At 41.7% G+C, this 15,625-nt stretch overlaps 1 protein-coding gene across 15 annotated transcripts in view; it reads left to right on the top strand.

Moving 5' to 3' along the window:
- Nucleotides 1–15,625, top strand: part of GRM7 (glutamate metabotropic receptor 7) — an 840,756-nt gene that overhangs the window by 546,055 nt on the left and 279,076 nt on the right. For all 15 annotated transcript variants that reach the window (XR_010842481.1, XR_010842477.1, XR_010842478.1 and 12 more), the window contains exon 7: nucleotides 13,786–13,925. Coding sequence is in view for 6 of the 15 variants with exons in the window: in XM_059076083.2 (XP_058932066.1) it covers nucleotides 13,786–13,925 (140 nt within the window). In the remaining 9 variants the exon portion in view is untranslated. The remainder of the gene's footprint in view (nucleotides 1–13,785; nucleotides 13,926–15,625) is intronic.

Raw genomic sequence — 15,625 nt, 5'->3', positions numbered from 1 at the left:
CAAAAAGTGTTGAGGTCATGAGAACGACTGATGGAGGAATCGTTCCAGACTAGAAGAAACTAAGGAGACATTACTATTAAATGCAATGTGGGAACATTGATTCTAAACCAGAAAAAGGATATGAATGGGACAGTGGAGGAATTTTAATAACATTTGCGGATTAGTTTTAAATAGTATTACATCGATGTTAATTTCCTGGTTTAGATAATTATGTTATGGTTTAAAAAATCTTGCTTCTCTGCTTGTAAATAATAATCCACTTAAAACCACAATATTGTATCAATCATTCAAGAGTTAACTAGTATCTGGGTGAAGAAGAACCATATCTGATTTTGGAACCAACAGTTTCCGAGTTAAGATGGAGACAAAAATGACTATAATTACAACCAGAGGGGCTTCCCTGGTGGCGCAGTGGTTGAGAGTCTGCCTGCCGATGCAGGGGACGCGGGTTCGTGCCCCGGTCCGGGAAGATCCCACGTGCAGCGGAGCGGCTGGGCCCGTGAGCCGTGGCCGCCGAGCCTGCGCATCCGGAGCCTGTGCTCCGCAACGGGAAAAAAAAAAAAAAAAAAAAAAACAGAAAAATGGTTCGACTACAAATTATGTTTTTTCGTAGTTTCTTCCTTATCTTACAGAATCTCCTAAAATATATAACAAAATATATAACAAATTTTCCCAGAAAAAGCACACATAAATTTCATTACATATCCTGGGGTCAGTTTCTGGGCTTTGTATGCTGGTCCACAGGTAAGCATCACAATTCTTTGGCCAGTAACAAAGAAGAGTCATTTTGAGAATATTTTTGGTGTTTCTCATCTGATTCTTCTTCTAGATAACACTTGCAGACTTTGGTTAAGACGGGCTTACCACCGATGAGCCAGAGATGCTGAGCTTCTGATTGGACACAGGCCCTACGTTTATCAAATGATTACTACGTGCCAGAAACTGTACTAAGTACTTTTTGTGTATTGATTTCTTTGATATTCATAATACTAAATGGCTTAGATACTGTTATTTTCCTTTTTTTTTTTTTTAGCAGATAAAGAAACTGATTCACAGACAAAGTAAGAATCATGATGTCTAAAGCCACACAGTTATGTATTGATGATGCTAGAACTGGTACCTAGAGTACCCAACCCCATGGCCTGCTCTCTTGACTTTTATTAAGTGTCTGAGAGAAAGGGCTTATTACAACGTTCCTGCTGTTCCATCTTGGAACACAGGCTCTGTGGGATCTCACAGGCAGGGCCAATCCGTTCCCTCTCGTTGTCATCACTGCAGTCATGCTCTGTTGTCAAGATAATCTCCTTTTCTCTAAGGGTATTCTTTCTGCCATATGGACAGACAGGCAGGAGACTCCCAGGGCCGTGTGACATTCGTTCATGGTGGGACTCAACAGTTTTGTAAAGCAGAAAAAAAAAAGAACTGTGTTAGACTTAGTTAAGTGGCTTTCATGTCGCTTTAAGTGAGCAACTATTAGGTTGAAAAGAAGTTTGACCTTTTTTTACTCATTCAATTTCCTGAGTTTTAGATAGAGGAATCACATTTTAGAGAGGAGAAAATATTTGTCCAACCACAGCTAGCAAATGACAGAGACAGACCTAGAACTCAAGTTTCTTTCTAGTCCATTGTGAAAAATGTAGCCTCTCTTCTGCACGTTTTAGAGAAATCTTGATGTTTCTTGGTCTCAGTAAGCTTAATCGTGCTCTTCTGTTACTTCAGTACAGAAGTTTCCATACCCCTGGGAGTTCTTTTCCAGACCAGTAGAGTACAGTTTAATAACTCCGACCTTCACGTTTATGAAAGATTTAGGAAGTAATAATAGAATGCTCTAAAAGTATTGCTACATCTTCAGCAATCACTTAACCTCCTCTTGGGCACCAACAGAAAAGATGGCTAATTATGTCATCCCAAATGAATGCAATGTCCTGAGCCTACATTTGAGTTATCTTGATGTTGGATGTTGGCCCATCCAACCAGATGTCAATATTTGTCAGTTTAACAGATTTGTTGTCTTGGATACACAACCTTAGAGAATTGTTGTATAGTGCAGTCGTTAACGTGAAGCCTGTCTGTACTTAGATTTACTCCTTTCCAGAAAACAAATTGGGTTGGGGTATATTTTATAAAGATGGCATATCTCATGTGGTCCTCTTGAAACATGAAGTTAGCTTTTCTTCATCGAGGGTGAGCTCTGTAGTCCCTCCCCTTGAGTCTGAGTGAGCCTGTGTCTAATACAGAAGTGGCACTATGTGACTTCTATGGTACAAGATGCCGTAGGGCTTCTGCCTGGTTCCCTTGTGACTTCTGTATTACGAACACAGCTACCCTGTTAGGAGGAAGCCAAGAAGCCGAGGGTCAGGCTGCATGTGGGTGCTGCAGCCCCAGCCCCAGCTGAGGTCAAAGCTGATGGTCAGCATCAACTGTCAGACATGTGAGCTTCAAGCTGCCGCAGCTGATGTGAGTGGACCAGAGAGGCACTGTTTCTGCCAAGCCCTGCCCACATTACAAAACACAGATTGTCTTTTTTTTTTGGAATGACACGTTTTAGGATAGTTTGTTGAGCAGCAAAAGGTAACTGGCACACGAATCAAGGTAGCCTTTCTGGAATCTGTGTATGGGGTGGTAAGAAGAGAAGAGAAGACCTGTTAGGTCAGTACTTTGATGCTGAAGACTGTTTTGTCATCGGAGCATCGTATATCTCAAATCCTTCTTTTTTTTATTTTTTTAAATTTTTTTAATTCTTTTTATTTTTTTCCGGTACGCGGGCCTCTCACTGCTGTGGCCTCTCCCCCCGCGGAGCACAGGCTCCGGACGCGCAGGCTCAGCGGCCATGGCTGACGGGCCCAGCCGCTCTGCGGCACGTGGGATCTTCCCACACCGGGGCACGAACCCGTGTCCCCTGCATCAGCAGGCAGACTCTCAATCACTGCGCCCCCAGGGAAGCCCTCAAATCCTTCTTGATCCAGGGGAAAAAAAAAGGAACTTCACTCAGATACTCTCATCTGGGAAGGAGATTTCTTACTTGAGTGCATTCTCTCAGCCATTCTCTCCTCTCAGTATCCCATCTTGTCAAGTGGCCCTGTTTCCTTTCCTTTAGGACACTTGTGTTCTGGCCCTCATACATTGTGGAGGTTCCTGCAGAGGATCGCTTCTCCTTTGATAACTTCTTTATTTCCTCTGGATTTGTTTGATCCTTATTATTATCATTTTTTTTTTTTTGATATAGAGTTCATTGAACACAATCTCTGTTTCTCTCTTTCAAGAAGTTCAGGGGTGATATTGAAAAGGAGTTGTGTGGGGGAAAAAAACTGCCTGAAAAATGCCAGTTGCATTGTAGAATCCATCAGAAAGGTCAAAGCCACACCATACACTGTTACACATCACTTAGGTAATGTATTCAGCTCTTTTGCCTTATTTTTTTCTAAGAATGAACTTTAATGAGAATGGAAAGTGCAACACAGGAATCATTTCTCCTCACGAGGATTGTAAGGAGAGAGAGAGAGAGAGAGAGAGAGAGAGAGAGAGAGAGAGAGAGAGAGAGAACGAGAGAGAGAGAGAGAGAGAGAGAGAGAGAGAGAGAGAGGGAGAGGGAGAGAGAGAGAGAGAGAGAAAAATGAGGCAGTATGTACCTTTGTGATGGATATTTACCTGGTGGGCTGAGATCCTTTGGAGCCCCGGGCCTCTGATATTGTTCCTGCATCCTCTCAATGACTCTGAGAAGCTCATGTCCTATTACTTAATGACTAGAAGCTGTAGCATTATAGCAAAGCACAACATGAATCCTAGTATCCCATGTGAAAGAAAAGAGAGGTGAGTTTCTGAATATTAATGTTTCCCTGAAAAGTATTAAGAAACACTTCTGTTGATTCCTCTACAGAGAGGGCATAAAGGGCTGTCTTTGTGGACCATGGGAATAGCGTCTAGGTGAAACAGAGAAGAAACAAATTGAAACGGTGCCCTTGGCCACACACAGATTCAGCCACTGATTCAAGTTCGTAGGATGAAATCAGCGTTGCTCATAGATGAATGCCCATTCCCAGAGTGGATTCTAGCCTGCTCTTTGGAACATGTTAAAAATGTTTACACCAATGGAGAAATTTAAAGTAAATACCCGTTAGGAGAGACTTCTTTGATGCATTGGAAAACATTGGTCTGGGGGTCTGACGGCATGCGTCAGGGTCTGGTGCTGAGATATTAGCAAAGAAAACAATAATAAAAGTGAAAGCTATTTAAAAAATCATGGCCATCTATTGAGCATTTATTATGTGCAAGGCATGGGACTAAGCACCTTGTGTACATTGTTACATTTAATTCTTGCTAACCCTATGACAATGGCAGTAGTGACACTCAGAAGTAGAGGAAGACTGAATAATTTGATACAGGTCACACATATAAGAAGTGGTAGACCTGGAATTTAAACCCTTTCTAGGGGATTCCAGAGCCAGTTATCGTGCGCTATTCAAATTGAATGAGCGGAGTGGGCCTGAGGCAAATGATAGCCCTCTCTGAACCTAAGTATACTTCCTCACCTGTAAAATTGGGAAGCTCATTGCTCTGTGTCCTCCAAGTTTGTATTCGTTTCCTATCGCTGCCGTTAAAAGATTACCATATATTTGCTAGCTTAAACAACGTGCATTTATTCTCTTATAGTTCTGTAGTTTGGAAATCTGATACAGGTCTTTCTGAGCTTTAGTTAAGGTGAAGGCGGGGCTCGTTCCTTTTAGAGGCTCTGGGGGAGTATCCGCTCCTTTGCTTTTTCTAGCTTCTAAAGGCCACCTGCACTTCCAGGGCTCAGGAACCCTTCCAAGCATCACCCTAGCCTCTTGTTTGCATCCTCACATCTTCTCCTTCCTCCTTTGACTCCTGCTGCCTCTTGTAAGGGCCATTGTGATTACACTGGGCCCACCTACATTATCCAGGACAATCTCTCCCATCTCATGACCCTTCTTTCCATCATACCTGCAAAAGCGCTTTGCCAAGTATGATGACATTCACAGGTTCTGGGGGTTAGGATTTAGACCTACCTGGGGCACCATTTTGCAACCTACCACAACCTCTGATTTTTTTTTTTTTTTTTAATAGGCAGAAGTGTCATAAAAGTCTGTGCCTGACACTTATATGATAGTGTGGAGTTCTTTTTAGCTGCCCCTGTATCCTGCCTACATGCTGGACCCTCTCTTCCAGCAGGGGTAACTTTCAGCCCAGGATTGCAACTTTCTATACCTCTTGTCACCCAACGTATTGTCCCTCTTTCTGGCCCCTTTATTTTTAACTTCATTCTGGTGTTGAATGATCATTTGTGTGGGCTCACTCTCAGTGTCATGCCTGCTTCCTTAGTGTAGACACCCTTTTTTACTGTTTCAGGCGTTCTCTCTCCTGTCCAGTTAACGTGCCTTAGTTCTTTCAACCATGTCATCAATGCAAGTACTACATTGGCCCAAATTCTGCAGAAGCTAATGACTACTAGCCAGATGCAGAGTTCTACCACCATTAGAAGCTGACATTTTTTTTAACATCTTTATTGGAGTATAATCGCTTTACAATGCTGTGTTAGTTTCTGCTTTACAACAAAGTGAATCAGCTATACGTATACATACATCCCCATATCTCCTCCCTCTTGCATCTCCCTCCCTCCCACCCTCCCTATCCCACCCCTCCAGGCAGTCACAAACCACCGAGCTGATCTCCCTGTGCTATGAGGCCACTTCCCACTAGCTATCTAATTTACGTTTGGTAGTGTAGATATGACCATGCCACTCTCTCACCCTGTCACAGCTTACCCTTCCCCCTCCCCATATCCCCAAGTCCATTCTGTAGTAGGTTTGTGTCTTTATTCCCGTCTTACCCCTAGGTTCTTCATGGCATTTTTATTTTCTTAGATTCCATGTATATGTGTTAGCATATGGTATTTGTCTTTCTCTTTCTGACTTACTTCACTCTGTATGACAGACTCTATGTCCATCCACCTCACTACAAATAACTCATTTTGTTTCTTTTTATGGCTGAGTAATATTCCATTGTATATGTGTGCCACATCTTCCTTATCCATTCGTCTGTTCATGGACACTTAGGTTGCTTCCATGTCCTGGCTATCGTAAATAGAATTGCAGTGAACATTTTGGTACATGACTCTTTTTGAATTATGGTTTTCTCAGGGTATATGCCCAGTAGTAGGATTGCTGGGTCATATGGTAGTTCTATTTGTAGTTTTCTAAGGAACTTCCTCCATAGTGTTCTCCATAGTGGCTGTATCAGTTTACACTCCCACCAACAGTGCGAGAGTGTTCCCTTTTCTCCACACCCTCTCCAGCATTTATTGTTTCTGGATTTTTTGATGATGGCCATTCTGACTGGTATGAGATAATATCTCATTGTAGTTTTGACTTGCATTTCTCTAATGATTAGTGATGTTGAGCATCCTTTCATATGTTTGTTGGCAATCTGTATATCTTCTTTGGAGAAATGTCTATTTAGGTCTTCTGCCCATTTTTGGATTGGGTTGTTTGATTTTTTGGTGTTGAGCTGCATGAGCTGCTTGTAAATTTTGGAGATTAATCCTTTGTCAGTTGCTTCATTTGCAACTATTTTCTCCCATTCTGAGGGTTGTCTTTTGGGCTTGTTTATGGTAACCTTTGCTCTGCAAAAGCTTTTAAGGTTCATTAGGTCCCATTTGTTTATTTTTCTTTTTATTTCCATTTCTCTAGGAGGTGGGTCAAAAAGGATCTTGCTGTGATTTATGTCATAGAGTGTTCTGCCTATGTTTTCCTCTAAGAGTTTGATAGTTTCTGGCCTTACATTTAGGTCTGTAATCCATTTTGAGTTTATTTTTGTGTATGGTGTTAGGGAGTGTTCTAATCTCATACTTTTCCATGTACTTGTCCAGTTTTCCCAGCACCACTTCTTGAAGAGGCTGTCCTTTCTCCACCGTACATTCCTGCCTCCTTTATCAAAGATAAGGTGACCATATGTGTGTGGGTTTATCTCTAGGCTTTCTATCCTGTTCCGTTGATCTATATTTCTGTTTTTGTGCCAGTACCATACTGTCTTGATTACTGTAGCTTTATAGTATAGTCTGAAGTCAGAGAGCCTGATTCCAACAGCTCCGTTTTTCGTTCTCAAGGTTGCTTTGGCTATTCGGGGTCTTTTGTGTTTCCATACAAATGGTGAAAATTTTCGTTCTAGTTCTTTGAAAAATGCCACTGATAGTTTGATAGGGATTGCATTGAATCTGTAGATTATTTGGGGTAGTAGAGTCATTTTCACAATGTTGATTCTTCCAATTGAAGAACATCCTATATCTCTCCATCTATTTGTATCATCTTTAATTTCTTGCATCAGGGGCTTATAATTTTCTGCATACAGGTCTTTTGTCTCCTTAGGTAGGTTTATTCCTAGATATTTTATTGTTTTTGTTGCAATGGTAATGGGAGTGTTTTCTTAATTTCACTTTCAGATTTTTCATCATTAGTGTATAGGAATGCCAGAGATTTCTGTGCATTCATTTTGTATCCTGCTACTTTACCAAATTCATTGATTAGTTCTAGCAGTTTTCTGGTAGCATCTTTAGGATTCTCTATGTATAGTACCATGTCGTCTGCAAACAGTGACAGCTTTACTTCTTATTTTCCATTTTGGATTCCTTTTATTTCCTTTTCTTCTCTGATTGCTGTGGCTAAAACTTCCAAAACTAGGTTGAATAAGAGTGGTGAGAGTGGGCAACCTTGTCTTGTTCCTGATCTTAGTGGAAATGGTTTCAGTTTTTCACCATTGAGGACAATGCTGGCTGTGGGTATGTCATATATGGCCTTTATTATGTTGAGGAAAGTTCCCTCTATGCCTACTTTCTGCAGGGTTTTTATCATAAATGGGTGTTGAATTTTGTCAAAAGCTTTCTCTGCATCTATTGAGATGATCATATGGTTTTTCTCCTTCAGTTTGTTAATATGGTGTATCACGTTGATTGATTTGCGTGAATTGAAGAATCCTTGCATTTCTGGAATAAACCCCACTTGATCATGGGGTATGATCCTTTTAATGTGCTTTTGGATTCTGTTTGCTAGTATTTCGTTGGATTTTTGCATCTATGCTCATCCGTGATATTGGCCTATAGTTTTCTTTCTTTGTGACATCTTTGTCTGGTTTTGGTATCGGGGTGATGATGACCTCATAGAATGAGTTTGGGAGTGTTCCTCCCTCTGCTATCTTTTGGAAGAGTTTGAGAAAGATAGGTGTTAGCTCTTCTCTAAATGTTTGATAGAATTCACTTGTGAAGCCATCTGGTCCTGGGCTTTTGTTTGTTGGAAGATTTTAAATCACAGTTTCAATTTCAGTGCTTGTGATTAGTCTGTTCATATTTTCTTTTTCTTCCTGATTCAATCTTGGCAGGTTTTGTATTTCTAAGAATTTGTCCATTTCTTCCAGGTTGTCCATTTTATTGGCATAGAGTTGCTAGTAGTAATCTCTCATGATCTTTTGTATTTCTGCAGTATCAGTAGTTACTTCTCCTTTTTCATTTCTAATTCTGTTGATTTGAGTCTTCTCCCTTTTTTTCTTGATGAGTCTGGCTAATGGTTTATCAATTTTGTTATCTTCTCAAAGAACCAGCTTTTAGTTTTATTGATCTTTGCTATCATTTCTTTCATTTCTTTTTCATTTATTTCTGATCTAATCTTTATGATTTCTTTCCTTCTGCTAACCAGGATTTTTGTTCTTCTTTCTATAATTGCTTTAGCTGCAAGGTTAGGTTGTTTATTCGAGATGTTTCCTGTTTCTTACGGTAGGATTGTATTGCTATAAACTTCCCTCTTAGAGCTGTTTTTGCTGCATCCCATAAGTTTTGGGCTGTCGTGTCTCCATTTTCATTTGTTTCTAGGTATTTTTTGATTTCCTCTTTGATTTCTTCAGTGATCACTTCATTATTAAGTAGTGTATTGTTTAGCCTCCATGTGTTTGTATTTTTTACAGATCTTTTCCTGTAATTGATATCTAGTCTCATAGCGTTGTGGTCAGAAAAGATACTTGATACGATTTCAATTTTCTTCAATTTACCAAGGCTAGATTTGTGACCCAAGATATGATATATCCTGTAGAATGTACCATGAGCACTTGAGAAAAATGTGTATTCTGTTGTTTTTGGATGGAATGTCCTATAAATATCAATTTAGTCCATCTTGTTTAATGTATCATTTAAAGCTTGTGTTTCCTTATTTATTTTCATTTTGGATGATCTGTCCATTGGTGAAAGTGGGGTGTTAAAGTCCCCTACTATGAATGTGTTACTGTCGATTTCCCCTTTTATGGCTGTTAGTATTTGCCTTATGTATTGAGGTGCTCCTATCTTGGGTACATAAATATTTACAATTGTTATATCTTCTTCATGGATCAATCCCTTGATCATTATGTAGTGTCCTTCTTTGTCTCTTGTAAGTCTTTCACTTAAAGTATATTTTGTCTGATATGAAAATTGCTACTGCAGCTTTCTTTTGGTTTCCATTTGCATGGAATATCTTTTTCCATCCCCTCACTTTCAGTCTGTATGTGTTCCTAGGTCTGAAGTGGGTCTCTTGTAGACAGCATATATGTGGGTCTTGTTTTTGTATCCATTCAGCCAGTCTGTGTCTTTTGTTAGGAGCATTTAGTCCATTTACATTTAAGGTAATTATCAATATGTATTGTTCCTATTACCACTTACTTAATTGTTTCGGGTTTGTTCTTGTAGGTCTTTTCCTTCTCTTGTGTTTCTTGCCTAGAGAAGTTCCTTTAGCATGTATTGTAAAGCTCGTTTGCTGGTGCTGAACTCTCTCAGCTTTTGCTTGTCTGTAAAGGTTTTAATTTCTCCATCAAATCTGAATGAGCTCCTTGCTGGGTAGAGTAATCTTGGTTGTAGGTTTTTCTCCTTCATTACTTTAAATATGTCCTGCCACTTCCTTCTGGCTTGCAGAGTTTCTGCTGAAAGATCAGCTGTTAACCTTATGGGGATTCCCTTGTGTGTTATTTGTTGTTTTCCCCTTGCTGCTTTTAATATGTTTTCTTTGTGTTTAATTTTTGACAGTTTGATTAATATGTGTTTTGGTGTGTTTCTCCTTGGTTTTATCCTGTATGGGACTCTCTGTGCTTCCTGGACTTGATTGACTATTTCCTTTCCCATATTAGGGAAGTTTTCAACTATAATCTCTTCAAATATTTTCTCAGTCCCTTTCTTTTTCTCTTCTTCTGGGACCCATATAATTTGAATGTTGGTGCATTTAATGTTGTCCCAGAGGTCTCTGAGACTGTCCTCAGTTCTTTTCATTCTTTTTTCTTTATTCTTCTCTGCAGTAGTTATTTCCACTATTTTATTTTCCAGGTCACTTATCCGTTCTTCTGCCTCAGTTATTCTGCTTTTGATCCCATCTCAAGTATTTTTAATTTCATTTATTATATTGTTCATCATTGCTTGTTTCCCCTTTAATTCTTCTAGGTCCTTGTTAAATGTTTCTTGAATTTTCTCTGTTGTATTTCCAAGATTTTGGAACATTTTTACTATCATTATTCTGAATTCTTTTCCAGGTAGACTGCCTATTTCCTCTTCATTTGTTAGGTCAGGTGGGTTTTTATCTTGCTCCTTCATATGCTGTGTGTTTTTGTGTCTTCTCATTTTCCTTCATGTTACTGTGCTTGGGGTCTCCTTTTCGCTGGCTGCAGGTTCATAGTTCCTGTTGTTTTTGGTGTGTGTCCCCAGTGGCTCAGGTTGGTTCAGTGGGTTGTGTAGGCTTTCTGGTAGAGGGGACTAGTGCCTGTGTTCTGGTGGATGAGGCTGGATCTTGTCTTTCTGGTGGGCAGGTCCACATCTGGTGGTGTGTTTTGGGGTGTCTGTAGCCTTATTATGATTTTAGGCAGCCTCTCTGCTAATGGATGGGGCTGTGTTCTTGTCTTGCTAGTTGTTGGGCATAGGGTGTCCAGCACTGTAGCTTGCTGGTCGTTGAGTGGAGCTGGGTGTTGGTGTTGAGATGGAGATCTCTGGGAGATTTTCGCCGTTTGATATTACATGGAGCTGGGAGGTCTCTTGTGGACCAGTGTCCTGAACTTGGCTCTCCCAGAGAGCACAGCCTCAGAGGCACAGCCCTGACGCCTGGCTGGAGCACCAAGAGCCTTTCATCCACACGGCTCAGAATAAAAGGGAGAAAGAGAGAAAGGGAGGAAGGGAGGGAGGAAGGAAAAGAAGGAGTATAAAATAAAATAAAGATAAAATAATATAAAGTTATTAAAATAAAAAATAATTATTAAGGAAAAAACAATTTTTTTAAGTAAAAAATACCCAAAAACGGACGGACAGAACCCTAGGACAAATGGTTGAAAGCAAAGCTATACAGAAGAAATCTCACACAGAAACATACACATACACACAAAAAGAGGAAAAGGGGGAAAAATAATATCTCTTGCTCTCAAAGTCCACCTCCTCACTTTGGGATGATTCATCGTCTATTCAGGTTTTCCAGCGATGCAGGGTACATCAAGTTGAATGTGGAGCTTTAATCCACTGCTCCTGAGGCTGCTGGGAGAGATTTCCCTTTCTCTTCTTTGTTCACACAGCTCCGGGGGCTCAGCTTTGGATTTGGACCCGCCTCTGTGTATAGGTCGCCTGAGGGCATCTGTTCTTCACTCAGACAGGACGGGGTTAAAGGAGCAGCTGATTCGGGGGCTCTGGCTCAGGCCGGGGCAGGGAGGGGTACGGATGCGGGGCGAGCCCGCGGCTGCAGAGACCGGCATGATGTTGCACCAGCCTGAGGCGCACCGCGCGTTCTCCCGGGAAGCTGTCCCTGGATCCCGGGACCCTGGCAGTGGCGGGCTGCACAGGCTCCCGGGAGGGGCGGTGTGGAGAGTGACCTGTGCTCGCACACAGGCTTCCTGGTGGCGGCAACAGCGGCCTTAGCGTCTCATGCCCGTCTCTGGGGTCCACGCTGATAGCCGCGGCTCGCGCCCGTCTTTGGAGCTCCTTCAAGCGGCGCGCTTAATCCCCTCTCCTCGTGCACCAGGAAACAAACAGTGAAGAAAAAGTCTCTTGCCTCTTCGGCAGCTCCAGACCTTTTCCCGGACTCCCTCCCAGCCAGCCGTGGCGCACTAGCCCCTTCAGGCTGTGTTCACGCAGCCAACCCCAGTCCTCTTCCGGCTTCTCACTGGAAACCGGAGCCTCAGCTCCCAGCCTCGCCCGCCCCGGCCAGTGAGCAGACAAGCCTCTCGGGCTGGTGAGTGCCGGTCGGCACCGATCCTCTGTGCGGGAATCTCTCCGCTTTGCCCTCCGCACCCCTGTTGCTGCGCTCTTCTCCATGGCTCCGAAGCTCCCCACCTCCGCCACCCGCAGTCTCTGCCCACGAAGGGGCTTCTAGTGTGTGGAAACCTCTCCTCCTTCACAGCTCCCTCCCACTGGTGCAGGTCTCGTCCCTATTCTTTTGTCTCTGTTTATTCTTTTTTCTTTTGCCCTACCCAGGTACGTGGGGGAGTTTCTTGCCTTTTGGGAGGTCTGACGTGTTCTGCCAGCGTTCAGTCGGTGTTCTGTAGGAGTTGTTCCACGTGTAGATGTATTTCTGATGTATCTGTGGGGAGGAAGGTGATCTCCGTGTCTTACTCTTCGCCATCTTCCTGCAGGATCCCCTAGAAGCTGACATTTTTAATGAGAATTATCAAAATTGCTTCATGCTCATTACATCTAAGACTTATGCCGTCCCTCCCCTAAAAATAGCAAAATGATCTTCTCAGTGATTCTGTTTCAGCCTTTAATTGATCTGTAAACTTCCTTGTAAACGACAGGAAATTCACTGTTTTCTACTGGGAATATTGATCTAGTATTAACTTATAGGAAGAGCAGACAGTAGTCACGTATGCTGAAGCCAGTGGTATTTTTCCTGTTTTTTATAGATCATGAGAGAAACAGTGCTCAGTTACAAAGTTTTGGTGATTCTTTTGTAACTGCTGTATTGCTAAAAGTAAACAAAAACTCACATCTTCCATTCTTTGTATATGGTTTGCCACTTGTTCCACACGATTAATATTAAGGGACTTTTCACTCATATCCAACTTTGACTTTATATATATTTTTCAAAACATGCATTAGTCTTTTTAAATGGACTTCAGTGTCTAATTGTGCCAAAGCATTAGCTTTATCTTAAGATAGACATTTTAAATAAGATCCAAATAGAAAATTGAGAAAGAATCCATTGTTTATTAAGCGTTCACCAGGCAAACTGCTAAGCATTTAAGACTGGTTATCGTTTAAAGCAAATTAGAAATAATCAGCCAAAAATATTTTTTAAATGCAGTGAGTGTTCAGCTGTGTATGTAAGTGAACTTTTGAGCTTGTTTTTTGTTTCTCTAGTATTTTCATTTTAAAAATGTATTTATTATTTCTTGAAATGATTCTTTATTGACCACAATTTAGTGTTTGATGGACACTAAAACAATAATAACAACAACAACAAAGCTTAATATTTTCTCCTGAAAATAATGCACTTGATTGTTGTTCCTTAAAAGAGAGGACAACGTAGAATAAAATATTTTAAGATATTAAAATATTGAGCTGTTCAAAGGGGGAAGCAGATTGTCTTCCCACCTTCCATAATTAGCATTTGCAGACCATCGTGATGACTTGCCCAGGAGTTTCAGGGGGCATCTTGGGGGAACCTGTTAAGCAGCAAGGCTACCTCCTAGCTACCTTGCTTATCACCAGGTCTCCAGACCATTACCCGGGAAGCAAGAGATAGAAGCAATCTCGTTTAACTCTAAAATCTGTCTTCGTCTTGTCTTCACCAGGCAGCGCAGGCACCCCAGTGATGTTTAACAAGAATGGGGATGCCCCTGGGCGTTACGACATCTTCCAGTACCAGACCACAAACACCACCAACCCTGGTTACCGCCTCATCGGACAGTGGACAGATGAACTGCAGCTCAATGTGAGTTTTGCTTGTTCCTCTTGCTTTGCTTTTGTGATGAGTGAACAGACTTTTAATATGCTCCCTGAAGCAGACGCTTCTCGTCTGTATGTTTGTGGGCATCCGCAAGTGATCATACAACTCGTTACGGGCATCAGCAGGGACTGATGACCAATAATAATACATCAGTGACAGCAGTGATGATGGCGCGGATAGGAAATGTGTGTGGAGTTCATGGCGGACGTTATACTCGGCAACTAAGTGATTCATCTCGTTTCATCTGAGGCTCTGATTGCTTTAAAGACAAGTTACCAGCTAATACTTTAATACTTTGAGGAGATCTTAATCTTGGTCAAATTATTTTTCCCTTCTGTCCTTCCTTCCTTCCTTATTTGCTGTTTGTTTGTTTGTTTGTTTTTACTGAATCCCTTTGGCTTTTACTGAGAATCTCTGGGTGACATCAGTGTTAAATTTCCGTAACCACTCCTTCTTTCTGTAAAACATGACCTTGAGTGAGCAAGCAGTTTCCTGTGCAAGGTTATGTCAAAGTTCACTAGCCAGAGCCCTTTAGGAAGTCATCTGTAGTCAAACACAGTTAGGTTTCTTTAACTCGCTGCATGAAAAACAAGCTCCTGCCACCAAAGCTTCTTCAGGATGTAGGACTTCAGATGGGATTCACTGTAGAGTTTGGGCTGAGTTGGGTGTTTCTAAGAAGGTTTCAGGAAGCAGGGATCAGTTTTGGGTTAGGTCATCTTAGGAAGTCGAGACAGTTTGATGACACAGTGTCTTGGTGATTTTGATCTAGGAGGTGGGACCACAAGAGCTGGGCAAGAATTGTCACTAACTAAAAAACAGTAGACACTTACGTGAACTGGAAAAGGGAGATGTCTAGTTATTTTTGTGGTTGCAGAGCATCCTTGTTTGTGTCTAATTTCCCACATGATGGCAGAGTGACCTTGTTTTGTCTTGTTCCACCATCATAATTGACTGGCCTTGTGTGATTATCATTTACATTCCCCTGAAGTGGTTCTGTTTGGAATATGCCTGCCTAGGTGTTAGCTGACAGCTTTCCAATCACCCTTTTAAGTTTTGTGGGGTTTTTTTTTCACTTTTTTAATATTTCAGGTTCAACATTCAATAATGTGCTTCTAATAATACTTACAATGCTCTATTTGAAATTAATGGTTAGTTTAAATGAATATATCCAGTCTTCCCAGGGAATAAAGAACACACGGGCTAGGGTCCCTCCACCCTGGCTGGGCCCAGCACAGCTAGAGCTCAGCATACCGTGCATCCCCTGCTTTTCTTCCCCTCCTGGGAGGGAACTTAAATAGGCCAGGCCTGAGCCTGGTGGCTGAGGTCCTGGAGCCTGGGGGTGACGGCAGAAGTCAGAGCATCAGGAGTGCTGCAGGGCCTCTTCTGCTGAGATGTGCTGGACCGTTTACACTTCAAGAAGTTCTGCAGTAGGTCCTTTGATGTGGCATCAAGCTTGAGTATGACATTCACCAGGGATATTGTGGACAGGTATATTGGGTAAGGCTTATAAATCAGGTAGGGCTCGCCAAGGTCCACAAATCTACTTTGAAATAGTAATATATACAAACACAATTTTCTTGTGTCCGGCAGAGCCCTGCATTATTATGCATTCTCCAGAGAAACAGAACCAATAAGATAGATAGATAGATAGATTATAAGAAATTGGCTCACAATTCTTATGAAGG

The sequence above is a fragment of the Kogia breviceps genome, chromosome 10 (genome assembly GCF_026419965.1).
Source record: "Kogia breviceps isolate mKogBre1 chromosome 10, mKogBre1 haplotype 1, whole genome shotgun sequence".
NCBI classification, from domain to species: Eukaryota; Metazoa; Chordata; class Mammalia; order Artiodactyla; family Physeteridae; genus Kogia; species Kogia breviceps.
Note: the sequence above shows the minus strand (reverse complement) of the source record. Positions and strands in the feature narration are given on the sequence as shown.